This window comes from Saccopteryx bilineata, chromosome 10 (assembly GCF_036850765.1).
Source record: "Saccopteryx bilineata isolate mSacBil1 chromosome 10, mSacBil1_pri_phased_curated, whole genome shotgun sequence".
Lineage (NCBI taxonomy): Eukaryota > Metazoa > Chordata > Mammalia > Chiroptera > Emballonuridae > Saccopteryx > Saccopteryx bilineata.
Genome location: NC_089499.1, coordinates 14,984,688 through 15,012,162, shown reverse-complemented (window position 1 = coordinate 15,012,162; position 27,475 = coordinate 14,984,688). Strand labels below are relative to the sequence as shown.

The following is a 27,475-nucleotide window of genomic DNA, read 5'->3' as shown; positions in this document are numbered from 1 at the left end:
CCCAGTCAGGGCACACACAGGAACAGATTGATATTCCTGTCTTTCTCTCCCTTCCTCTCTGGCTAAAATCAATAAATTAAAAGAAAAAAAAAAAACAAATGACAAACTGCAGCAAAAAAAAAAAAGCCTGACCGGCTGGTGGTGCAATGGATAGAGCGCCAGTCAGCCTGGGATGCAGAGGACCCACGTCTGAATGGTGCAATGGATAGAGCGCCAGTCAGCCCGGGATGCAGAGGACCCACGTCTGAAACCCTGAGGTGGCCGGCTTGAGCGCAGGAGCATGGATATGACCCCACGGTCGCCGGCTTGTGCCCAAAGGTCGCTAGCTTGGAGTCCAAGGTCACTGGCTTGGCTATAGCCCCCCAGTCAAGGCACATATTGTATAAGGAAGCAATCAATGAACAACTAAGATGCCACAATGAAGAACTGATGCTTCTCATCTCTCTCCCTTCCTGTCTGCCTGTCCCTATCTGTCCCTTACTCTCTCTCTCACTAAAACAATAAATAAAAAGTAAAAAATAAAAAATTAGAACTCATATAAGAAACAAAAATTTACTATCTCTCTATTAGAGGGAGTCTCTAAAACTAGAAAGAAAATTTTTTAAAAACCTACTATACAGAAAAATGGACTAAAGAGGTAGAGAGTTTGCAGGAGAAAAAAATTGCTTTGAACATGAAAAGATAATCACACTAAGATAAATATAAATTAAAATTATATTTCTCACCAAAACACTAGTAAGAGATCAAAAACTTGACAACATAGTCAGGAAAGTACTTGGGGGTAGGAAACAGACTCATACATTTTGGTGGGAATATAAAGGGAATTAGGCAGAATTCAGCAGAATCAATACATTTTTTTGTTTGTATTCTTCCAAAGTTAGAAGTGGGGAGACAGACAGACTCCCACATGTGCCGGACTGGGATCCACCCAGCATGCCCACCAGGTGGCGATGCTCTGCCCATCTGGGGCATTGCTCTGTTGTGGTCGAAGCCATTCTAGCGCCTGAGATGGAGGCCATGGAGCCATCCTCAGCACCGGGCCAACTTTGCTCCAGTGGAGCTTGGCTGCAGGAGGAGAAGAGAGAGACAGCGAGGAAGGAGAGGGGGAAGGGTGGAGAAGCTGATGGGCACTTTTCCTGTGTGCCCTGACCGGGAATCGAAACCAGGACTTCCACACACCAGGTCGACGCTCTACTGTTGAGCCAACTGGCCAGGGCCTCAACACACCTTTTGACCCAGCAAATTCACTTTGATGAGTCCCATAGATACATGGGCAAGAATTTTAAAAAAACTTGCACAGTACCTCATTTTTGCAGGACTATTTTTAAGAACAAAACACTGCAAACAACTCAAATGTCCATTAATAGGGAACTGGTGGAATAATCAATATTATATTCACAATGAAATAACTATACAATAATTTATAAAAATGAGGAAAATCTCCACATGTGGTGATTAAATTAAGGTGCAAAACAGTATTTATAGTATGCTACCGTTTTCTAAGAAAGGGGAACACAAAAAAGTATTTCCATATGTTTTATGAATGGCAAGATATATATATATCTTCTTAGATTTAAAAATGGAAGAATAAACCAGTTCACTTTAAAATTCCCTTAAGGAAGGAGGAAACAGGAATGGAGAGACAGAAGGCTGACTTCTTTAAATATATTTTTGGGGTTAATTTGACTTCAGATATTATATAAATGTTTTACATAACTTTAAAACAAAAGTAAATTTAAAAAGCAATTCCTTGTGGAAGCAGCCCAAGTGGCTACTGACATATGAATGGATAAACAAAATGCGGTACTTAAATACATACAGTGGAATATTACTAAGGAAGGAAATACCATCACGTGCTACAACATGAATAAACCTTGAGGGCATTATGCTACTCAAATCAGTCACAAAAAGACAAATATTATATGAGTTCACTTATATGAGGTCTCTAGAGTAATCAAACTCATAGAGACAGAAAGAATGATGGTTGCCAGGGAGGTGGGGAATGGAAAATTTTTAGTAAGTACAGAGTTTTAGTGTTACATGATGAGGAAGTTTTGGAGACCTGTTGCATAACAATGTGAATACACTTAACATTACAGAACTATACACTCACAAATGGTTCAGATGGTAACTTTTGTTATATGTTCTTTACCACAATAAAAAGTGATTTAAAAATAAAAAGTAAAAGAGCAATTTCTAAATATTGAAATAAAATGCAGTGAACCTAACTATATATCCAGTTAGCAGCATAAGCACAGGGAAAGAAACTATTTCAAGTAACTTTTAAAAACAATGGTTGCACTATACATAGCCTAGCAGTAAAATAACAACCAAACAGAACAAGACAAAAAACATGTAACTATTTTAAGTAATTGTCTCGGTGGTGGTGATGTTGGTATTGCTATTCTGGGTACTGTGGGATAAAGCAATGAGAATAGAATATAACATAATTACTATCATCCCCAGTGACTTTGAGAACTGAAAATGCTAGTGTGGGAAAAAAGAGATATACATATATAAAAAAGAAGAGGTTAAGTAAAAACCCTAGAGTCCTGAATGTGAACTAGAACTATCAACATAAACTAGTATTTTGACTTTAAACTTTTGTTTTTCAATTATTTTTTAAAATATCCCCATACATGTTTAACTGATGCAGCCACTAAAAAGGCCTATAAACAGTGACAAATGGTGGCAAGAGTACCCCTAACACCCACACTGTGTCACTAAAAGAGAAGCAGGCTTCCTTGGGCAGCAGCTGACTCCAGGTGAGCCTGGAACACCTTCTTGTGCTAGAGAGCAAAAACGCTGTCAAAACCAATTAATTCATGTCAAAATTACTTGGGAATTAACCTGAAGGGCTTTACATTAGTTAAAATTTACACAGTTTGAAAATCAGTAAGAATAAAATCTATAATTGATTGAAATCATCAAATGTCTGAATTCTTTACTTCATAATCTTAAAAAAAAAAAGGATGACTATGGAAGAATACTAAACAACCAATTATTATTAATTTTTTTTAATTGAGAGCAGGGGAGACAGAGAGACTGACTCCTGACTGGGATCTACCCAGCAAGCCCCCCCTACCAGGCGATGCTCTGCCCATTAGGGGCATTGCTCTGCAACCAAGCTATTTTTAGCATCTGATGTGGAGGTTCAGAGCCTGGGGCCAACTCACTCAAACTAATTGAGCCATAGCTGTGGGAGGAAGGAGAGAGAGAAAAAAATGAGGGGGGAAGGGCAGGGGGAGGAGTGGTGAAGCAGATGGTCACTTCTGTGTGCCCTGACCAGGAATTGAACCTGGGACATCCACACACTGGGCAGATGCTCTACCACTCAGCCAACTGGCCAGGACCAACAAGCAATTCTTTATTTTGAAAACTCACCAGTAAAAGAATCAAGTCTTTATCTCACCTTGACTAACTAAACTGTATCATCTGAGTGATAAAGAGATGAAGGGAAATTTCTCTTTAAAGATGGAGTTATGCTAATCAATAAAGCACAGGAAAGGAAATAACCTATGACGTAGATTTGCCAATAATACTAAACCAATTATTTCATTAAGCCTCGAAACCTAGCCACCTATTAAAAGGAAATACAGAGTGAAAGGAACATGTTAGACTCTATGGCATAAAACAGCAAAATCCCTAAAACTGTCAAACACTGGTAAGACAGGCAATCTAGTTTCTTCAACACATAAATTACAAGGAAGAGCCTGACCTGTGGTGGCGCAGTGGATAAAGCATCGACCTGGAAATGCTGAGGTCACCGGTTCGAAACCCTGGGCTTGCCTGGTCAAGGCACATATGGGAGTTGATGCTTCCAGCTCCTCCCCCCTTCTCTCTCTCTGTCTCTCCTCTCTCTCTCTCTCTCTCTCTCTCTCTCTCTGCTCTCTAAAATGAATAAATAAAAAAAATTTTTAAAAAATTACAAGGAAGAAAAAAAGATTTAAAAACCCCAAAAAACCTATATAATATAAAAAGAGACTTAAAAGGCACGACAACTAATTCCAATGTGGGGAACATAACATTTTTTTTTACATGTAAAAAAGAAAAATCATGATTAGAGTATGAAGGAATTATTCTTTTTCTCCCTTTTATTGAATTTATTGGGGTGATTCTTAATTTTTCAGATGTGAAATTGTCTTGTGATTGTTTTAAAAAGAGATAGTGCATATTGTTCATAGCGCCATACCTAAATACACATGAAAATATGAGATACTGAGGACTGGCTTCCAATAATAAGCGGAGGCAGAGGAAGTAGACAGGGCAACACTGGCATGGACCCGTGGCTGCTGGTGGCAGGTGAGGGGTGTTTCAGGGGGCGTTCATTATACACCTCTATTTTTCTCTGTGTTTAAAATCCGTCATTAGTAATGCTTTTGAGACAGTCCTAATCAGGTATTCTGTCCCTAAAGTAGGTATAGAAACAATATTGAAGATACAGTTATTATAATCCCAGCAGGAAGCACTAAAAACACTTTGAAAAATTACATTAATATTACTATTGTTTTAACTGAATGGTCTTCTCTACCCTCACCATCTGCCACTGAATGAAAAGACAGAGTCCTGACCTCTGTGTAGGTCTCTGAACACGGTTCTACTGCCTGAGGCGCTGTCTGTTCAGAAGAAGAGAGCTCAGGGTGCAGATGTTTTAGGGAGAGACACCATCACAAAGTCTTCTGCCCTCACAGTACCTGAAGGGTATTACAGGCTATCAAGCAGCTTACAGATTTTTCAAATTTGAAAAGCACAGATTAAAAAAAAAGTTTTTTTAATCCACAACTCTATGCGTAGTAAGATATTTCTATATCTTAGGAAATGATAATTGAAAAAAAAATAGTTGGTTAAAAATAGTTCATAGGGTTTTTTGTTTTTTTTTAATGCTCAAGGACATTTGATAAGATGAAAAGGTAAGACCGCATTTTAATACTGACCATTAAATACTGAACATGAGATTTTCTTCTGATCTGCCAAAGGCCAGGAATAGATATGAAAAATGCATAGAAAGGCAAAAAATGTGTCCACGGACTCTAAAGTACGATGGCTCAGAGTATCCAAAACCGGCCTATGAGACCAAGGGGACTCGACAAGGAAGCTCCTCCTCTCCAGAGAGCCACTGGGGTCCAATACGAAAATACCCGGAAGCTCTCTTTGTTATTTTAAATCTATCTAACCAGTTTTTTTCATCCTAACCTTATTTTAATAGATTCTCTTTTTAGAGCAGTTTTAGGTTCAGAACAAAGTTGAAGGGAAAACACAGAGTTCCCATATACCCTCTGCCCAACACACGAACAGCCCTCCCCACTCCAAATCCCATCCCAGAATGCTACATTTGTTACAATCAAGGAGCCCACACTGGCACATCAGTATTACCCAAAGTCCCTGGTTCACATTAGGGTTCACTCTTGGTGTACATTTTATGGGTTTTCACAAATGTACTATGTATCCACCATACAGCATCACACAGAAGAGGAAAACCACCTCCAAAATACTTGGCACTCCGCCTGTTCATTCTTCCTTCCTCCAAACCCTTGGCAAACACTTCCTAACACTTTTTAAATATGACCAAAGCTGACTGGAATGAGCGTTTTCAGTCCTCAATGAAAGAAATCCCTATAGAGTCTGCAATATTCATGCTGGTCCCTTAGAGGTTGTATTACTAGTTTCCCTCCCATTGTTATATATAAATTCAAATTTTGATTGTTTCTAACAATTCACTAACACACAGTTCCTAAACTGTTTTCTGGGTTTTTATTTTTGCAATGTAGGGGCAACTCATTTTTTGGCAGTAATATCTACTTGTCCTCTGCTTGAGCTGACATCAAACCTTTAAAAAGTCCAAGCTGCGACCAAAGCCACTCTAGCGCCTGGGGCAGAGGCCAAGGAGCCATCCCCAGCGCCCGGGCCATCTTTGCTCCAATGGAGCCTTGGCTGCAGGAGGGGAAGAGAGAGACAGAGAGGAAGGCGCGGCGGAGGGGTGGAGAAGCAAATGGGCGCTTCTCCTGTGTGCCCTGGCCGGGAATCGAACCCGGGTCCTCCGCATGCTAGGCCGACACTCTACTGCTGAGCCAACCGGCCAGGGCCCAAGTTTAATACACTTTTAAGAGAACCTAATTTGTTTTGTGCAGTCATCAAAGGGCAAGTCTGGACCTTGGGCAGTGGCTTTAATTTTCCATCTGCACATTTTAACAATATAGCTTATAGACCTCTAAAGAAAACATATGTCGATTTCTGACCCACATTTCTAACACTGTTTTAAATTACTGATTAAAAATTTCTCTCCAATCATTTAGAAAAATGGGGGGTGGAGGAATGAACTATCACAATGAAAGTCTTTGAAGCTTTGTGGAATTTCAGCCAGTTAAAACAAGAAGAAATAAATAATTAACTGTCGTCCCAATTAAGAGATAGAAAATAAAGATAAAACTTGAGTTCGATTCTATTTTCAGAAATAAAAGGAGGTTCTAAGCTTTTCTTTAATAAAATAAATCTAATAAAAATTTAAAAAATACATATTTTAGGAGCTGTTATATTCTGTCAATTTCCTTGGACCAACCGGTTTTGGCTGAAACATCATTCTCAGGTATGTGCATTTTTCCATTAAGCTCAGCACTTTTTAAATAGCAGGTTTAAAATTTCTGACCTAAGAGAAAGGCATAAATAAATACAAGCTGAATCGTTACCTTTGATTTTTCTTCATTTTCTCTATAAAATTCCGCCATCTGTTCCTCTTGTTCTTCAATAACATCCTTGAGGGTGTCTACCTGGTAGATCAAATTGTTCTTCTCATTGTCTAACTGTGCATTAGAAACCATGGCTTTCTTGTATTTTTCTTCCACTTCAGACAAAGACTCCTAAATGAAAGTCAAAGTCATTAGCCCAATAGTTAAAATATGTTCATTGGCTATATACGATACACAACAGGAACTGACAGTACAAGCATAAACACATGAAGATGCACATTTGCAAAATACAAGCAGTTTGGGGAATTCCTTTTTTAGTAACATGCACATATGACAGGAGGATGATAATAAGCCAATAATGCCATTGTAAGAACTTTAAATGCTCTCTGCTATCCAAGGAAAGAAAATCAAGCAGCAAGGTAGCCTTTGAAAGATGAAAAGGTGAATAGGCAACATACATATTTGTAAGAGTCACGAAATAAAGAATCATCGATGTTTCCAGAAATGTTCCTCTTATAAGTTTTTAACAAGCTGTTTGGTATTCAAAATGCAATGACAGAATAGAATAATACAGCCTCACTTTACACAAGTAAACTCATTGGAATTTTGCTACTGCCTGGATGTTTGTTTTCAGTACTTTCCTGAACTGCGTAACGACGCTAATGTAAATGTATAGGCATTTTCTCTAGTGATTATTCAAGTTTTAGTTATTTTAAAATAAGCAATACAAAAATGATTACTAATAAAAGAGCTACCATAAAATGCCTGAAATTTTATATACTTCCAAGTTTTCTGCCTAAAATAGCTTATAAGTCTGTTTTTAAATACCTATGTCTAATTTGGTTAGATTACTACTGCCTAGTAGCTTTTTTAAAGCAAAAAAAGAAAAAATATTCACATAGAAAAAGCCATCACTGCTGGAAATAAAGTTTAAAAATACTAATGTAAATGTTTAACAAACCAAGATCAATGCTACACAGAGGAGAGATCAGAACACTTACATTTACAATCGACTGATTTTTGACAAGGGTACTAAGACAACTCAGTGAAGAAAAAGTTTGTTTTTTTCAACAAACGGTACAGGAAAAACAAAAACAGAATATTCACATGTAAAAGAATGAAGCTGGACTCCTATCTTACATCATATACAAAAATGAACTCCAAATGGATGAAAGACCTAAACATAAGAGCTAAAACTATAAAATTCCTCAAAGAAAATAAACAGTAAATCTTCCTGAACTTGGGAGTAGGCAACGATTTCTCAGATAAAATAACAAAAGCACTGTCAACAAGAGATAACATAGACCATAAGAATTTAAGACATTTTGATGCAAACAATACCATCAAGAAAGTGAAAAGACAACCATAGAATGGGATAAAATATTTATAAATCCTATGTCTGATAAGGGACTTTACCCAGACTATATAAAGAATTCTTACAACTCAATAATAAAAAGACATATAATTCAATTTAAAAATGGGCAAGAAATTGAATAGGTATTTCTTCAAATGGCCAATAAGCACATCAAAACATGCTCAACATCAGTAATAATTAGGGAAAGGCACATCAAAACCACAGTGAGATACTACTTCAGACCTATTGGGATGGCTATAACCTATAACAAAAAAACAAAAAACAAGGTAAGTATTGGTGAGGATGTGGAAAAACTAGAACCCTCACACACTGCTGGTAAGGATGTGCAGCTGTTTGACCAGGCAGTGGCACAGTGCATAGAGCATTGGCCGGGGATGCTGAGGACCCACGTTGGAAACCCTGAGGTTGCCGGCTTGAGCGCGGGCTCACCAGCTTAAGCGATAGGTCACTAGCTTGAGCATGGGATCATAGTTGTGACCCCATGGTCACTGGCTTGAGCCCACGGTTGCTGGCTTGAGCAAGGGGTCACTGGGTCAGCTGGAGCCCCCCAGTCAAGGCACATATGAGAAAGCAATCAATGAACAACTAAGGTGCCACAACTATGAGTTGATGCTTCTCATCTCTCTCCCTTCCTGTCTCTCTCACGTGCAAAAATAATAAATAAAAAAAATAATAATAATAAACAAAAGTAAAAAAGAACGTGCAGTTGCTCTGGAAAACAGTTTGGTACCTCCTCAAAATATTAACATTAGAATTATCCTATGATCCAGAAATTCTATTCTCAGGTATCTACCCAGGAGAAATTAGAAGACAGGTATATACAAAAACCTATACACAGATAACCATAGTAGTATTATTTGAAATAACCAAATACTGAAAACAACCCAAATGTCTATCAACTAACAACAGATAAACAAAATGAAGTAAATCCATACAATGGAATATTACCCAGATATAGAAAGTACACACACACACACATCATATGTTACATAAGAATGAATTTTGAAAACATAATGCTAAATGAAAAGTCAATCACAAAAAAATATGGTAAGACCCACTTATATGAAATGTCAGAAAAGGCAAATCCACAGAGACAGAAAATACATAAATTAGTGGTTATCCAGGGCTGAGTGTGGGAGAGGAGAAGTGGGGAATGACTGATAATTAGTATGAGGTTTTTTGGGGGGGTGGTAATAGAAATGCTCTAAAATCGGGTTGTGGTGATGGTTGTACTATCTCATGGCTATGCCTAAAACCACTGAATTGCATACACTTTAAAAGGGTAAATTTTATGTTGAGTGAATTATATCTCAATAAAGATAGAGATACACACTTAATAATGCTTCATAAACTAGGGCTGTATTAACAGGCAACATTTATATTAGAATTGGGAACAAATATAACCCAAATAAAGAATATACTCAGTCAATTATATAATTTAAATATAGTAATTTCTTAATATAATGCAGAATTTAGAATGATTCTGATTCATCTTAAAGGCTAACGGCATTCAAAGTCCTCTTCACAACTCAATCCGTATAAAATGGGGCGTGACTGCATGAACTCCAGAATTTAAGATAGTTTCAGCAGTGGATGCAACACAATATGTAACAAGACATAAAAAGCAAATAAAAATGCCTCTGTGACGCTTGCTTTCTTTCCTGATACATTATATTACATGTGAAACTTAATATGAGCATATTTATTCAATGTCATGGAGTCTTCCCTTGATCCAACATATTTCCAAAAGTCATCTCTAAATTGTAAAAATGCGGGGGGGGGGGGGATAAATTCTGAAAATTAAAGCAGTAAGACGAAATGAGCGGCACATCCGTGTGCTGATGAGTTTTCCCGACGTCTGCTGTCAAGCGACAACTGCCATACGAAGCTTCCAGGCACCCTTCAAAGGCAGTCTCTCTCAGGACTGCCCACCCTTTCCGGCCATGAGTCTCCACTGTGAGTTCTCCATGGACAGCCACTGCCTGCTGAAGACTTCGGCTGGTAGCGGGGCTACTTCAACCCCACCAGGGAGGCAGACGAAAGCCATGCCCCCGAGGCCCACTCTGTCCTTTGCGCATATCCTGGTCACCTTTCTGAATGTTCTGCTTACACTTTTTTAGCATTGCGTTTTTCTATTTCAAATAGGGACATGCATATATTCAGAGAGAAGAAGTTTCCCCTCATATTAGGCTTTAACTTCATAATAAAACATGGGGAATAGCATGATAATCAAGTGCCATTTACAAACAAAATGTCTGCCTCATATGGACACTTCTATTGAAAACTGTTAGCCATCCTTGCTTGGAAAACATAAGGCCTATTTAAATTTACCTCCAAATTCTTTAAGGCACTGAATCTGTGTAATCCTTTTGGATCTCTATGTTAAAAATAAGAAAGAAAGAAAACACGGGCCTCATGCCTCAGGGTCCTTCCTGCAGAGGGAATACTTATAATAATGCTCTTTGATACTTCCTCTTGCCTTTAATATTCACTGAATTTGGTGACAAACAGGCAAATACTTTCTCATTTAAAGTCTGCAAGAATTTTAAGGTCTAATTCTCTACAGAAATATATTCTTAGAATGCTTTTTAGGTATTTGCCCAAATAAATTTTGTATGGCTAAGACACAAGAGACATTCAAGTAGTTCATAAGGTTTGGAAATTATAAGGTACAATATATACTGCTGAGTAGTCCAAAACTATATATTAAACATTTAAACATAAGCAGAAATTGAAAGTTCACCTTTCCAATGCATTGCAGGTTAAGTACATGCTTGAAAGACAAACACTGTTTGTTAGTGAAGCTATGTGCAGTGGGGTTAATAGAACTTGTGGAAGCCACCATTTCCAACACTTCTGCGTACAGACAACATGCTTGGGCTGCAGAATGGGCCCTGATACCTTTAGTTCTTTAAGCCCCTGCATGTATCTCCCTTCTACATCCTGTATCTGGTCCTTAAGGTCATAGATATCCTGCAGGACATAGGAATGAACCATTGCATAAAACCATCCACAACATATCTTAAGTCTCCAAGGATTCAGATGAAAATGTGAATTGCATTTGAATATTCCAGACTGAAAGGAAAAATAATCAGAACACACAAACCTAACTGCCGCTCCCAACCACTAAAAGAGGCAAACAGATGGGGTGGGAGTGGGGCTTGAAGGCCTGGAGTCAAGTCTCTCAAGCGCTAAACGCTTTCTTGGCATTAACCATGTTGAAACAGCATTAGCAAATAAGGGTAGGCTGTATATAGAAAACTATGTGTTGTAACATATTTTAACATACAATTTTTAAAATTTTAGAAATCATTTAAATAATTTTTAGTAGAATGCTTCACCTAGAACTAGTAAAATAGGTCGCAAGTTTAAGCAGCAAATTTTACTGAGGCATGCAGAAGTTTTAAAATATGTAATAAATATAGACAAAGTTTTCTTTTAATAACTTGGTTACTGATCGCAATTAATTCAGAAGACAGTAAAGGCAGGGAAGTTAAATATTTTCACCACAATGCCAAAAGAGAGAGTCTATCCTAAGAATACCATGTAAATATTGAGAAAAGCATTTGCTCCGAATGTTACCATAATCCTTTCAAGAAAAGTGAAGCAGGTTGCATTTTAAATGGAAAATACTGTTTCCCCCACACCTGACCTGCTGCGTGAGGTCTGATTTATCCTGGAGGTCTGACTTAGGTGGGAAATAACCGCACGGGGCCCTCCCCACCATTCTGCAGTTACAGTCAGGGTCACGTCTCCAAGGCCGATATACACACAGTTCCTGCACTGCACTTCCTCTGCCCCTTCCTTCACTCCCTCCGTGGTGGGTCTGTCTCTTATTCACTGATTTATTCAACAGACATTTATCAGGGGTCTGTTAAGAGTCAGGTGCTAGGATACAGCAATCTCACTTCTTTCAAGAAAGGCATCCTCTCAAAGAAATACAAGTACAGGGTAAGCACAAGCACCGTCTGAGGCTGGAAGGCCCTGTCCGCCTGCCTTTCATCCCACTAGAAAACAGCACGAAAGGCAAGAGTCCACCTGATTTCACTCTGTACTCCCAGCACTTCTGCCTGGTACTCAGTGAGAGCTCAGTCAACACTGACTCCTTCAAAGCCACGGCCGTGCTGACGTGGCCAGCTGTCCTCCCTACTGCTGCTGCCCCTGTTCCAAACCTCTGCACTCTCCTAACCCCTGCCCCTAGTACAAGCTGCTCAGCTCACAGGTCAGACTCCTGCTCCCAGCCTGCCTGCACTCGAACCTGCCCCACCCGTGCCCGCCCCCCTCCACTGCACAGTGAGAGGGGCCCCCAGACGAGGCCCCCATCCATCTCAGCCCTGGACATCCTCTCACCCCCTCAGGCACGCTGCCCTGTCTGCTACCCTCTCCTTCCTCAACCTGCACATTCTCACTCTACTAGCTCAATCCAACCAAGGAAAATAGTAACCAATCCCACCTTTAGAGTAAAACAAAATTTTTCTCTTCATCATCTTTTCATCTTCTATCTCTCTTTGCTACTAACCAGCCAACTTCCTATCCTCCAATATTGTCTTCACAGCGAGTTTCTCACTTTTCTTCCCATCAGTGTGACTTGCTCATCTCATCTCATTGTTCAACTACAGGGCTCTGTTCTCCTCGTGGCCAGAGCTTCCCAGACCTCAGTCCTTCTTTAGGAACACTGGTCAGACAGCATCACTCCCCTTTCACACCCAGAGCTGTCCGGGGACCCTGAATCCCTTCAGCTGCCGCACAAGATGCCCTGACTGTCCCTGCTTCTCCCCGCCGTCACTCAGCAGGGCTCCTTCCTGCTCAGCCCAACCTCCGGCAAGTTTGCTGCGTGGCTCACTTTCTTGTCCTCTGAAGTTCTCTCTCTGAGACAGCCATCCCCTTCAACTTCTTTGCTGGACGACTTTTATTCTTCCTTCCTTTTACTCTTCCTTAGCTGAGAGTATTTTTCCTCTGAAAAATCTTTTATTTCTTCTAGTCCAATTTAGATGACACTCCTCTGAATTCCCTTGCCAGCCCTCCTCTTGCTGCTACCATCGTATCACACCACTCGGTTCCACTGGTTTGGGTCACGTGATGTTCCCCTATGACACAGTGAACACCTCAAGTCCAAAGTGTGGTTTACTGCCTAAATCTCTGGGGTCACAGGCTCAATAAATGTTGAACGAGTGAATTTTTTATTAAGACCCTTCTCCACCACTCACAAAGAGCAGGTTCCGCAAATAGAGATTCGAATAAATACATGTTGAAGGTCTTCATCTTTCCAATAAAATGGCTGATAAGAATGGAGACTCAACCAATAAGTTAAATAAACTTTTCATTACTCAGGTATTTCTGTTATCTCAAATATTATTATACTTGTCTTATCATGAAAAATCTGCAAGATAACTGTATTCCAGCAGCCAAGTAATACAATAATGGCTCAAAGGACCAATAATTCCCAGAGTCTGGTTTCTTGTACATCCACATATTTTCCATTTAAAATATGGCCAATTATTTCCGAGAGAATTACTTTTACATATATTAAAAAGTATTTTGGCATTTGTAAATTAGCAGAACTCATTCCAGTATCATCAGAAGTTCAGGAAAAAGAACAGAAAAAATTAACCAATCTCCTTCCTCTCAGACCACAGTCACATTCTTGAACTGATTTTCTTTTAAATAACTCATACTCCTTTCCTTTCGACTGCGTCATATTAAATGTTAAATTGTTCTAGTATACTACTATAATACAAAGAAGCCAAAAAATTATTTTTAAAAAGCAAACCAAAAATTTCGGTTTACCCGCAATTCACTTAATGAGGTGTCTGGATCTATTAAGCTGCTGGTGTCCCCACTTCCTCGCCTGGATGAGTTTCCACTTAGAGGGGTTGTTGCTGAGGCAGAATTTCGAGATGAAGGCTAGAGAAAAGAAATATGACACTTCTAAGTCTTGTTTCTTTAAAAATGTTTGCTGTGGAAACTAAAAATGGGGCAGTGTGGGGAAGGAGAGCTAATATAGTGCGGACAGAAGTTACCAAGTGCAACGAATACGCGATTCAGGTTGGCTCTGGGGCGGGGTGTCCAGAGAGGGGCCCAGGTGTCAGCACAACTCCCTTCCCTCGATTCAGGTTGGCTCTGGGGCGGGGTGTCCAGAGAGGGGCCCAGACACAGTCAACACAACTCCCTTCACTCGATCCAGGTTGGCTCTGGGGCAGGGTGTCCAGAGAGGGGCCCAGACACGGTCAGCACAACTCCCTTCCCTCGATTCAGGTTGGCTCTGGGGCGGGGTGTCCAGAGAGGGGCCCAGACTGTCAGCACAACTCCCTTCACTCGATCCAGGTTGGCTCTGGGGCAGGGTGTCCAGAGAGGGGCCCAGACACGGTCAGCACAACTCCCTTCCCTCGATTCAGGTTGGCTCTGGGGCGGGGTGTCCAGGGAGGGGCCCAGACACGGTCAGCACAACTCCCTTCCCTCGATTAAGGTCGGCTCTGGGGCGGGGTGTCCAGAGAGGGGCCCAGACACGGTCAGCACAACTCCCTTCCCTCGATTCAGGTTGGCTCTGGGGCGGGGTGTCCAGAGAGGGGCCCAGACACGGTCAGCACAACTCCCTTCCCTCGATTCAGGTTGGCTCTGGGGCGGGGTGTCCAGAGAGGGGCCCAGACACGGTCAGCACAACTCCCTTCCCTCGATTCAGGTCGGCTCTGGGGCGGGGTGTCCAGAGAGGGGCCCAGACACGGTCAGCACAACTCCCTTCACTCGATTCAGGTCGGCTCTGGGGCGGGGTGTCCAGAGAGGGGCCCAGACACGGTCAGCACAACTCCCTTCACTCAAACACTACCCTGGAATCTAGAATTCACAATAACTAAGAAGGAAACAGCTTGTGTGAGAGTTGTTTGTTTTCTAAGTTTATCTTTGCTATTCTGTAAATAATACTGGGGTGAACACATCAGATTACTTTTAAAACAGTTTTAGAACTTTGTACTGCAATTGGTATGGGAATTACCAGTCTTCCCCTTTAATTCCTGAAGCTGCTGCTTTAGGATCTTTCCTTTTTGTAACATTTTGTAAATAAAACTGGAGATGCTTTTTGCAGTTGACAGCAACAATACCATGTATCACTATGATTTAGACAGCTTGTCCCACCATTAGTTTAAATGGGAAGTTATGCCTGTTGGATTAATAAATGAATGGTGTAGATCTGTGCTGTTCACGACAGCAGCCACTAGCCACATGTAGCTCCTGAGCACTTGGGATTGGTCCAAATTGAGATTTTTTTAAGTGTAAATAAAATACACATCAGATTTTAAAGACTTACTGTAGAAAAAAACAATGTAAAATATCTCAATATGATTGTGTTAAAAATATTTTGGACATTTGGGTTAAATAAAATATATTATTTAAACTAATTTTACCTGTTTATTTTACTTGTTTTAGTGAAGCTACCAGAAAATTTAAACTTACATATATGGCTTACATTGGTGGCTTGAACTGTATTTCTACTGGACAGAACTGGTATATCTTTCTTGGGCACAGCATAAAAAGAATCCTAATAATTACCCTAAAATAACTATCAAAAAATATAGAAAGTTAGCAAATTTGACACAAAGCAACTCTCAGAAAAGAAGTTACTTTATTTCAAAGAAACAATCTATCTTAAAGGGAAAAAATTTTCAGCATTTGTCACCACCATTCCTGGAGATACTTCATTTGCAGTGTTTAATGGCTTCTTCTCAGGATCAAATTCTAGAGAAATGAAAATCAAAACAGCCTGACCAGGCGGTGGCACAGTGGATAGAGTGTCGGACTGGGATGCCAAGGACCCAGGTTCGAGACCCCGAGGTTGCCAGCTTGAGTGCAGGCTCATCTGGTTTGAACAAAGCTCACCAGGCTTGGACCCAAGGTCGCTGGCTCGAGCAAGGGGTTACTCGGTCTGCTGAAGGCCCACGGTCAAGGCACATATGAGAAAGCAATCAATGAACAACTAAAGTGTCACAATGCGCAACGAAAAAGTAATGACTGATGCTTCTCATCTCTCCGTTCCTGTCTGTCTGTCCCTGTCTATCCCTCTCTCTGACTCTCTGTCTCTGTAAAAAAACAACAACAACAAAAAAGAAAATAAAAACAGCAGCCAAAAGCTTAGGAGGTGACACTCAGGGAAGTAAAATGCAGTGTCTTTTCTCTTCCCAGTGCTTCACATGATTCAAGCTCAGAAGCATTTGGGGGTCAAGGACAGGAAATAGAGGGAGAGAGGAAGAGGAGCTCCCTCGGTTCAACTGTAATAAAATAAAGAATGAAACAGTAGTAGAAAGCAAGCTCAAATGACCTTGAGGACTTCATTCCCTTAGGACTTTATATACTTACTCTTGTGTAATTTTCAGCATACTGTTTGTCAGATTTTTCATCCAACTAGAAAAGAACAGAGATAAAAATCAGGGAAGAGGCTTAGGCCTGTTGATTTTTTTAGGGGAAAAAAAAGAAGTGACCTCATTTGAGTTCTCCAAGTTCAACTGATGTTTGAAACCTAAAAGTAAACAAACTAAAACTGAAATAAAAGTCAAAATACATAAGACAAAATGTCAAGAACTTAAATTCTTACCCTAAGGAAGACAGGAAGTAACAACTTATCCTTTAGCAAGTTTATTAACTTTTAGAAAGATTTCCTTTTCATGGAATTTGAACACATTAAGGAAAACTATACATAAACTTATTTTAATATTGTAAATGTTAATACAAAAAAAATGTATACATATCAACAGGAAAAATCTAATACAACCACAAGCCAAATCACTTTATTCTCTAAACATTATTAGGTCACAGGACACATAGATAAGACTAGTAGTACACTTAGCCAAACAAAGTTCAGATTGGACTAAAGAATGTTAAATAGACCATTGAGAAAACTTTCCCCCACAGCATTAGGATTCAGTTGGCCTTTTATTTTGGTTTTTGGTTTTCCTTTTCTTGCCGTACATGCGCACGAGTGGAAACTGCACAACAAGAGTGCGTGAAACAAGCCTCTCTGCCCCCACATCAGAGCCTGCCCTCCAGTTCTCACTCCAAGGGCAACCATTTCCCGACTTGGAGAAATCCTAGCAATAGTGTCCCAAATACACCCTGCATCTTCTTTTTCCCTTACAAGTTTCAAAGACTAGAAAAACTACTTCATTTTTCTTCACAGCACTACTGCTCCCTGATCCATGATATTTACTAATTTATTTATGTTTGATCTCTCTCTTTGATGGAAGCTCTATGTCTGTGTTTTTTTTCTGTATTCCTAATAAGAATAGCACCTGGAATATAGGATTCAAAATTTGTTGCATAAATGAAAAAAGGAATTAAGTTACCCCATCTCTACTTATAGACAGACCTCTATCTTAACAGCGCACACACCATAACTGAGTATCCTACCTTCTGCTGATAGGCCTTAAGCTTGTTTGAGTTACAGTGTGTCAAAAAGTGAGGTACCTTAACGGTCTAATCCAGAACCCTGACATTGTAGCTGGGAAAAGAAAAAAGCAGAGGTGAAAGATCTTACTGAAGGTTGAACAACTACTGAACGTCAGAACTGGGTCCAGATCTCACTTTTGTGAATTTTAGTCCAGTGTTCATATTATTTACCTCTATATACTTTTGCAGTTACCATTGCGGAGGGGGGGGTGTCACACAGAGATTTAACTAAATAAAAATATTCCCAGACTCCCAAATACTAGATCAATCCTCTCAGCGCAATCTAGAGAAGAGATTTGAAAACCTTCCTCAGTTAATTATTAAAACACAAAACGTCATTATTTCTGGCTCTGTTCAAATCACTTCACTCTAACTTCCTCATATTTGAAAGTTTTTGTTTTTTTTTATTACCCACATTTATCACATTTAGTTTCTCAGTAAATACCTTTTATTTTGAGTCTATATCAATAATATAAATGCTTAGACTTTAAACAATTTGCTACTTCCTGCTGTCATACTCTAAAAATAAACTTTTAATTCATCCTGATTTTTTAAAATCACATCAACATTTTATAACAATCAGGCAATTACAGTAGTTTTCCTATTGGCAATATTTACCATAAAAAAGGAATGATCTTCCATTATATCCATACTAGTAAAATACATTGCCTAATATTTAATGGGCTATTCTTTAGAGTGAAAGAAATACTACAGCTGAATAAACAGCCTTATTTTCCTTAGAGTACTTTCCAATTCTCTTTTACTAATGAATTAAGGAGAAAAACAAATAGCATTCATAAACATTCTTCTAGGTCTATTGAAATGCTATCCCATAGACCCCTCTAACAAAAATGACCCCCCAAGCACACTCATGTTTTAATAGTCAGCTTGGAATAAACTTACATTTCAGAGGTTGCATCACTGAACTAATCCATCGCAATGTTGATTCTACTGCTTTCACTGCCTTCTGACAGATGCCAATTGTGGCAACATACACTGACGGTGCACCAAACCTCAGGACTGTAAACGCCAGCAGAAAACGTCCGGGCAGCCGTGCCGCAGTCAGTTATTTTGGCTGCAGTGACTTGGCCAGAGACTCTTCAGTTCTCACTTCTAAGCCTTTGTGCTATATTATGCCCTATTCTACTTCAACAAAGTGCTAGTTGAAACCGGCACTCTAAAAGCCCTGGGGCTCTAAGAGTCAGGAGGTCTACCCCACTACACTGCAATGACAAGCTACTGTTCACACTGATGACCCAGTCTGACGATGCTGAAAAGGCTTTCTAAATGGAGTAAAATTTAACTGTGTTTAACATATTAAGGGCCCTGGCCGGTTGGCTCAGCGGCGGAGCGGCGGCCTGGCGTGCAGGAGTCCCGGGTTCGATTCCCGGCCAGGGCACACAGGAGAAGCGCCCATCTGCTTCTCCACCCCTCCCCCTCTCCTTCCTCTCTGTCTCTCTCTTCCCCTCCCGCAGCCGCAGCCGAGGCTCCTTTGGAGCAGAGATGGCCCGGGCGCTGAGGATGGCTCTGTGGCCTCTGCCTCAGGCGCTGGAGTGGCTCTGGTTGTGACAGAGCGATGCCCCAGAGGGGCAGAACATCGCCCCCTGGTGGGCATGCCAGGTGGATCCCGGTCGGGTGCATGCGGGAGTCTGTCTGCCTCCCCATTTCCAGCTTCGGAAAAATGAAAAAAAAAAAACATATTAAGGGATAAAATAGGGAAAGGTTGGTAAAAGAACACAAACCTTCAGCTATAAAGACCATGGTGACTATAGCTGATTTTAAAAACTGTATATAAGTAACATGGAAAGAATGAATACACACTACAATGAAAAATGATTATGCCTGACCAGGCGGTGGCGCAGTGGATAGAGCGTCGGACTGGGATGCAGAGGACCCAGGTTCGAGACCCCGAGGTCGTGAGCTTGAGCGCAGGCTCACCTGGTTTGAGCAAAAGCCCACCAGCTTGGACCCAAGGTCACTGGCTCCAGCAAGGGGTTACTTGGTTTGCTGAAGGCCCACGGTCAAGGCACATATGAGAAAGCAATCAATGAACAACTAAGGTGTTGCAACATGCAATGGAAAACTAATGATTGATGTTTCTCATCTCTCTCCATTCCTGTCTGTCTGTCCCTGTCTTTCCCTCTCTCTGACTCACTCCCTGTCTCTGTAAAAATAAATAAATAAATAAATAATTATAAAAAAAAGAAAAAGAAAAATGATTATAGAATAGTAAGTGAAAAATCAGAAAACAAAGGCTGTATATGTACTATATGGTCACAATTCTGTAAAACAAGCAAATTAAACTGAAAAAGTGAAAAATAATTAAATTGTTTTAAAAAAAAGGTAGATTAAAAAAAAAAAACTAAGCAAAGCTTTTATTTTCCCCTAGTAAGGACTTTGGGACTTATTCATTAATATTGACTATAATCTACTATTCTCAAAAAATTTTAAGTAAATAGTATGCCATGGTGCTCTTAACTAATTAAATAGGTAATTTTCCTATAAAGCAAAAGGAATTTTTGGCCATGGCTGGTTGGCTCAGTGGTAGAGCATCGGCCTAGCATGTAGAAGTCCAAGGTTCGATTCCTGGTCAGGTCACACGGGAGATGCAACCATCTGCTTCTCTACCCTCCTCTCTCTCTATCTCTTCTCCTCCTGTAGCCATAGCTCAAATGGTTCGAACAAGTTGGCCCCAGGTGCTAAGGATGGCTCCATGGCCTTGCCTCAGGTGCTGAAATAGCTCAGTTGCTGAACAATGGAGCAGCACCCTCAGATGGGCAGAGCATCACCTGTAAGGAGCTTGACAGACGGATCCTGGTCGGGGCACATGTGGTAGTCTGTCTCTTTGCTTCCCTGCTTCCTCACCTCTCAATTAAAAAAAGAAAGAAAAGGGCATTTTTCTCCTTGATAGTTGTATATAGAAAGTTAGCTAACAAGCTTTAATATCTCATATTAGTATTAATGTGCAAAGAAGGGTACATGAGGGAAAACTCTATATTCCAATCTGAATGCTTAAAATTTAAAAGTAACATTTTCTTAAAGAATTTTAAATTATCAACTAGGAAACAGTCTTAAATATCTTTTCCATATTTTTATGATAACCTATCTACATCTGAGGTATCTGAAAATGCTTAGCTTTTGACATTACATAAATTGTTTCTCTTGAAATCTAAATTTTGATGATCTGTTGAAATTAGCACACACGAGACCTATTTCTTAGAATACATATCTTGTTAAGTTTTTGAAACTCTGTTTCTTCTTCAAAAATATTATTCTCTGATTAAGAGGACCTTTAAACTTTCTTTTAACGGGATGACTACTTAGTTTGACAGGTTAAAGTATTTATACTATCATTTGTTTAATGTAGTCTTAAATTATAATCCCTTACTAACTTCTAATTTATATATAATAACTTGATAATACTCTTCAAAAATTGTTTGGAAAAAAACAAAAATAGAAGATCTGCTTCTCCAACCACAAAAGGGAACAGTTAATTTAATCATCTCTAAAGCCAAACTGGCCAAGGGTTCCATTCAGAAATGGTCTAATCATTAACAATCAGTAAAACTGGAATTAGCACGTTCACATTCTTTTCCTTTAATCTAGCCTCACCTATAGGACAGAAAGGAAGACAATGGAAGAAAACACAAGAGGCTAGAGTGGCCACCAACACTGAAAAATCAAGACCTGGCACCCTCTTTCAGCGCCTCCCAACTCAGAAGTTATGAACTAGCTGGTTATGCACATATATTTGATCCACAGTGGAGAAGCCAGAAAGTTCCTTTGAAATTTTAGAACTTATGGTCAGCATTTTACTATCAGGACACATCACATAAAACTGCTGATTTCCAGCTTATCTTTTTTAAAAAGGTGTGTATGTTGGGAGGAGGGGAAGTTTACCAACATGAAGTCCACTTTTTAGCCGTTTCCACTGAACTGAATTATAAAGGATAATCTTTAAAGGAAATGTTAGAGAAAAATTTTTGATCTGAAAAAAAACACACCAGCACATAGTTCAGGCTCTTCCAAGAGGCAAAGTTAAGGGTATTATACGTATAGGTTCTTAGATAACTATTTAAAAGTATAAAAGTCAGCCTGACTAGGCGGTGGCGCAGTGGATCGAGTCTCAGACTGGGATGCAGAGGACCCAGGTTTGAAAACCCGAGGTCACCGGCTTGAGCGCGGGGCTCACCAGCTTGAGTACAGGGTTGCTGACTTGAGCGTGGGATCATAGACACGACCCCATGGTCGTCACTGGCCTGATCCCAAAGGTCGCTGACTTGAAGCCCAAGGTCGCTGGCTTGAGCTCAAGGTTGCTGGCTTGAGCAAGAGGTCACTCGCTCTGCAGCTGCCCCCTGGTCAAGGCACATGAGAAAGCAATCAATGAACAAGCTAAGATGCCACAACGAAGAACTGATGCTTCTCATCTCTCTCCTTTCCTGTCTGTCCCTATCTGTCCCTCTCTCTGATTCTGTCTCTGTCAAAAAAATAAAATAAAAATGTTTATATGTATATGCATAAACCAGAATAAACTGAAACTTTTTGAATGAAAACAAGAGCATTTCAGAGTGGTGATGAAAAAATATATATACAAGGTTTCTACTTGTCAGTCTTTCCTAAATTCAGTCCACGATGAATGTGAAAGCGATGGGTAGGCATTTCTTCAAAGCAATGCCGTAATCTCAATGTTTAAGCTCTATTCAGATTCTTTCAGTTTCCATAAATTAGTGACAAGTAAGTACATGCTGAATTCAGTGTTCAACCTTCAAAGTCCAGTTAGAACTTTATAGATTCATGAAAACTAAAGGGGGAAAAAAAAATTTAAGACTGAGCAGGAATATCTAAATACGGGCTAGATTTTAGATACTTTTTGTTTTTTGTTTTTTAAGTGAGAGGAGGGGAGATGGAGAGACACACTCCTGCATACGCCCTGGCTGAGATCCACCTGGCAACCCGTCTGGGGCTGATGTTCAAATCAATCAAGCCACTGGTTATGGGAGAGGAAGAGAGAGAGAAAGGGGAGAGGGAGAGAGAGTGAAGTAGATGGTCACTTCTCCTGTATACCCTGACTGGGAATCAAACTTGGGACATCCATACACTGGGCCAACACTCTATTCCCCCGAGCCAACCAGCCAAGGCCAGTACTAGTTTTTAAAAAACTCTTTTCAATTTCATCAGGTAAGATAATGGTATAGTGAGTATACCAAAAACTTCTCAAAAGTTCGATAGAAATACATACTGAACTATTTATTGGGAAATGACATGATGTATGGGATTTGCTTTAATATAGAGGGTCCTCAGGGTATGACAGTCCCAACATATGATGTTTTGAGTGTACGACGCTCACTACTATACAAACTTAAAAAAATAAGAGATGTGAGCATTTTGGTTTACGCCATTAGCATCATACTTATGGATTATGTGGGCAAACTAGTTTGGCTGCACGCAGCGGAAGCACAGGCGGAAGAAGACGCAGTAATGCATGTGTGAATGAGGGGGTTGGCCTCCCCACCCCGTACACTTACCCACACCGTATTAGCCTGTTCAAAGCGCAAGTGTTCTGTTTGTATTGCTTTGTTTGGCAACTTTTTGGCCCTTATCATGGCTCTTATATTTATGTCCTTTTTGTTTTTCTGAGGCTTAGTTGTATTTTTATGTTCTGGATTATGATTTTACAACTATGTTAGAATAAGTAAGTGACTTAGGCTAGGGCAGGGGTCTCAAACTCAACTCAGCATGTGGGCTGCAGAGCAAGATCACAGCCGTTCAGTGGGCCGCACTAGGTCTACAAAAGGCAACTGTTACACAACACTTTTCTCACTGCAGTTGAAAACAAAAAAAAAAATCAGTACAAAATTGTTCGGCGGGCCGCATGCGGCCCGCGAGCCGTGAGTTTGAGACCCCTGGGCTAGGGTGTGTTCCGACTTACACCAAAATTCGGGTTACATCACTGTTGTAGGAACGGAACTGTGTCGTAACCCTGAGGACCCCCCTGTAAATTGGGGGAGTGAGGAAGGAGGGCGAGAGGAATAATTAAACTGGTAAAATACTGATAATTGTTGCATCAGCTGATGGGTTCTATGGGGGAAAATTTCCACAGAAAAAGTGTTTTGTTTAGTCAGGACATATCAATATATACATTCCAAAACAAACAAATAATCGTATTTCATGCTAACGTGTTCAGATATACTGCTCACAAAAATTAGGGGATATTTCCAAATGAATAGGAAGCTATAACATATCCCCTAATTTTTGTGAGCAGTGTAAGTATTTCCTAGGCAGTAAACAGCTAATGCATTAGTCCTGAGTTACATGCCTGCGACACCATCAGCAGCCACCCCATGCAGCACACTCACGCCAGTCAAGTCTGGGACACTGATGTCATCCGCCTCAGAGACAACGCTCCCCCTTCGATTGGAGCGGCTGAAATAGTCGGCGGCAGAAACCTTTCAGCCAGAAAAAAATGAGATGCTTTAGAAGTTAAGAGAAGAGAGAAGAAAAGAATAAGTACATTGGCTATAGAGGGAGAAAGTCTTTTTTGGGGTGTGATCAAGTATCATGAAATAAAATGAAAAACTTGAAACATACAATTATGTTAACCAGTGTCACCCTAATAAATTCAATAAAAAATATTTTAAAAGAAATGAAATGAGGCAACTACTGAAATTAAGGTACTCAGAACAGTAAGAAACAAATGTAAAGGGCTTCCTAAGTGAAACCCCACCTCCCTCACATGAGCCTGTATTCAGGCCAACTGCAGTCCTAGAGGCCGCCCTCGGCCTGAGGGCCCGCAAGCTCGCCCAGGCATGAGACACGCACCACCCTCACCAGTTTCTCAAGTAATATCTACCCAAAGCCCCTACCAAATTTTGCAAAATTTATAATTCATTTTAACTATCAACTGTTAAGCACATACATGCTGAACGCAGAATTATCTGAGGGTATTTACTGCACCTTTTACCCAATTTCCATAGTTCCCTCTTTTTCACAGTCCTCCAGACCAGCAACTGCAAATAGCGCAAGAAGCACACTGGCCTCCTTCTGGTTCCCCAAACACACCCAGTCGCTCCCCACCGCAGATCGGACCCTGGCCTAGAAAGCTCTTCTCCCAGCCCTTCAAGCAGCTGGCTCCTCTCCTTTCAAATCTCTGCTCAAAGCTCACTTCCCTCTGAGAACCCTTCCCTGCTCACTCTGTCCAAAGGGACACACACACACACACACACACACACACACAAACACGCGCGCGCGCGCACATGTGTTCACCTCAGTGTTGCCTACCTTATTACCTGTTGATTCTGGGGTTACTTTCTTTGTGTTCCTTTCTCTACTAATTTATTTTCTATTTCTTTCACTAGGATACAAGCTCTGTAAGTGAGAAATCTGCTCTGGCTTACCACATTATTCCTAGCACTTAACACAGTGCCTTGCGTATTACAGCTACTTCATAAACAATTGCCGAGCTACGAAGCACTATGTTTTACCTCAGTCATCAGCTACTCCCTACCTCAGCTCTGCCTGATTAGCTCACTTAGAAACGCTTCCTTGCCAGGAAGGAGATACAGAAGCCTGCCGACAGAGACAGAGAAAGCTTACAACTACAACTACAAAGTTTTGCTAAGGGCTAATATGATCAAGCAATAGTGTGTTTACTTAAAGTATCAGTAATATAACTTATATTTACACGTACTTAATATTTTACTTGTACCTACTGCCTCAAAATTTTGATAGTTTATAGTTATTTCCTATATACTAACTCATTTCATCCATATATTAAGCCTATGTACAAAGATTAACATCCATGGTAAAAACAAAGAATTTCCATTAACACACTAATATGTTGTAAAAGTGGTTCAAGCCCAAACACCATTATTTTAAAGTCCATTCCTTTTGATTAAGAAATGCAAATAGGCCTTGGCTGGCTGGCTCAGCGGTAGAGCATCGGCCCGGCATGTGGAAGTCCCAGGTTCGATTACCAGTCAGGGCACACAGGAGAAGCGCCCATCTGCTTTTTCACCCTTCCCTTTTTTCTCTCTGCCTCTTTCTTCCCTTCCTGCAGCCAGGGGTCCATTGGAGTAAAGTTGGCCCGGGTACTGAGGATGGCTCCATGGCCTCTGCCTCAGGCACTAGAATGGCTCTGGTTGCAATGGAGCAACGGCCCAGATTGACAGAGCATCACCCCCTAGTGGGCATGCCAGGTAGATCCTGGTCAGGTGCACGTGGGAGTCTGTCTCTCTGCCTCCCCACTGCTCACTTCAGAAAAAAAAATATGCAAATTGACAGTTATAAAAATAGCCATGGAGATGTGAAGTACAACATCAGGAATACAGTTAATAATATAGTAACTATGTGGTAACAGGTGGGTACTAGACCTGTTGGGTGATCACTTCATAAGTTATATAAATCGTCTAATAATCACTATCTTGTATACCTAAAACTAATAAAATAGTGTGTGTCAACTGTAACTGAAAAAAATTTTAATATATTTTAAAAATTATAAAAAATTAAACCTGACCAGGTGACAGTGCAGTGGATAGAGTGTCAAACTGGGACACAGAGAACCCAGGTTCAAAACCCCCTGGTCACTGGCTTGAGTGCGGGCTCAACCAGCTTAAAGCATAGGTTCACCAGCTTGAGCACGGAGTTCCAGTTTGAACATGAGATCATAAATATGACTCCTTGGTCACTGGCATGAGCCCAAAGGTCGCTGGCTTGAAGCCCAAGGTCACTGGCTTGAGCCCAAGGTTGCTGGCTTGAGCAAGGGGTCATTCATTGTGCTGTACCCCTCCTCCCGGTCAAGGCACACATGAAAATGCAATCAATGAACAAGGAAGGTACCACACAAAGAATTGATGCTTCTCCATCTCTCTCCCTTCCTGTCTGTCTCTGCCCTACCCGCTTTCTCTCCAGAAAAAAGAAGTATTTTTTAAATAATAAAGTCCCTGACTTCCCACTCCATCCTTTCTAAGGGGCTTTCAGATGTCCTAGCTTTTACTTTTTCCTTCAGCTTTGAGTACAAGTGTTAATTGGCTTGCTAATGGACCACACTGCCTTTAATTAGAATCACTGGGTTTTTGGCAACAAATCTCAAAAACACTTGGTGCTCCCTTCTCCATAAAACTTCAAGTTATAATCTTTCACAAAACATGACTCATTAAGTGGCCTTCTATTTTTCTTAAAGGAATTATAGCCTCTGAGTTATCAGGCTCTTTTTTCTAGCTCGAAGCTGACACATCATCTTCACCAATGTACTTTTTAAATCAATACTTAAATAAAACAAAAGTGTCATTAGCTCTTTAAATTTCCAGCCTCAACAAAAGAACCTGAAATTATATAATTTATATTTTAACATAGCTATTTGTTGCCTCTACAATTATTACTTTAGTTGAAGTTAAGACCAGAATTTTTAAATTTTGCTATCAGAAGCTCTTAACAGTTCACAGGTCTTAAAATAGGTAAAAATGACAGTTATACTTAAATACACAGCACAGAAAGCAACCAGAGGCTTACACTCCATAGTTCTGAGTTTTACAAAATGTAGAAACATTAATTTTGCTTGAGAAACTTTTATTTTTGGTGATATAAATTTTGTGCATATAAATGTGCATAAAACAGCAACAAAGAATAAAAGTGAAAATCTTTCAAATACACAATGACTAACATACAAGAGGTGCAAAGAGGCAAGTTATTAACGAAAGCTTACATAGCCCACAGAGAATATGTACTGTCAAAAACACATTTTTGAAGGCAAATTATTCACAGAAGCTAAATTTGAAGAAATTGTTCATTTTGTTAAATGCAAATTTCACTTTCCCATAGATTTTATGTGATCCCATAATGTTGCCATCTTAAAACTTATTGTGGCCCTGGTCAGCTGGCACAGTGGATAGAGCATCAGCCCAGCATGCAGACGCCCCAGGTTCGATCCCCAGTCAGGGCACAGATGAGAAGCAGCCATCTGCTTCTCTTCCCCTTTCTTTCTCTCTTC

General features: G+C 40.3%; 1 protein-coding gene across 17 annotated transcripts in view; it reads right to left on the bottom strand.

The window, feature by feature from the left end:
- Positions 1 to 27,475, bottom strand: part of LRRFIP2 (LRR binding FLII interacting protein 2) — a 110,515-nt gene that overhangs the window by 21,868 nt on the left and 61,172 nt on the right. For 8 of the 17 annotated variants that reach the window (XM_066244631.1, XM_066244634.1, XM_066244633.1 and 5 more), the window contains 5 exons: positions 23,847 to 23,936; positions 16,405 to 16,449; positions 13,846 to 13,962; positions 10,960 to 11,031; positions 6,684 to 6,854 (listed from right to left, as the gene is read on the bottom strand). In XM_066244631.1, the coding sequence (XP_066100728.1) occupies positions 6,684 to 6,854; positions 10,960 to 11,031; positions 13,846 to 13,962; positions 16,405 to 16,449; positions 23,847 to 23,936 (495 nt within the window). The remainder of the gene's footprint in view (positions 1 to 6,683; positions 6,855 to 10,959; positions 11,032 to 13,845; positions 13,963 to 16,404; positions 16,450 to 23,846; positions 23,937 to 27,475) is intronic. The other 9 variants (XM_066244637.1, XM_066244639.1, XM_066244641.1 and 6 more) reach the window with 3 other exon arrangements.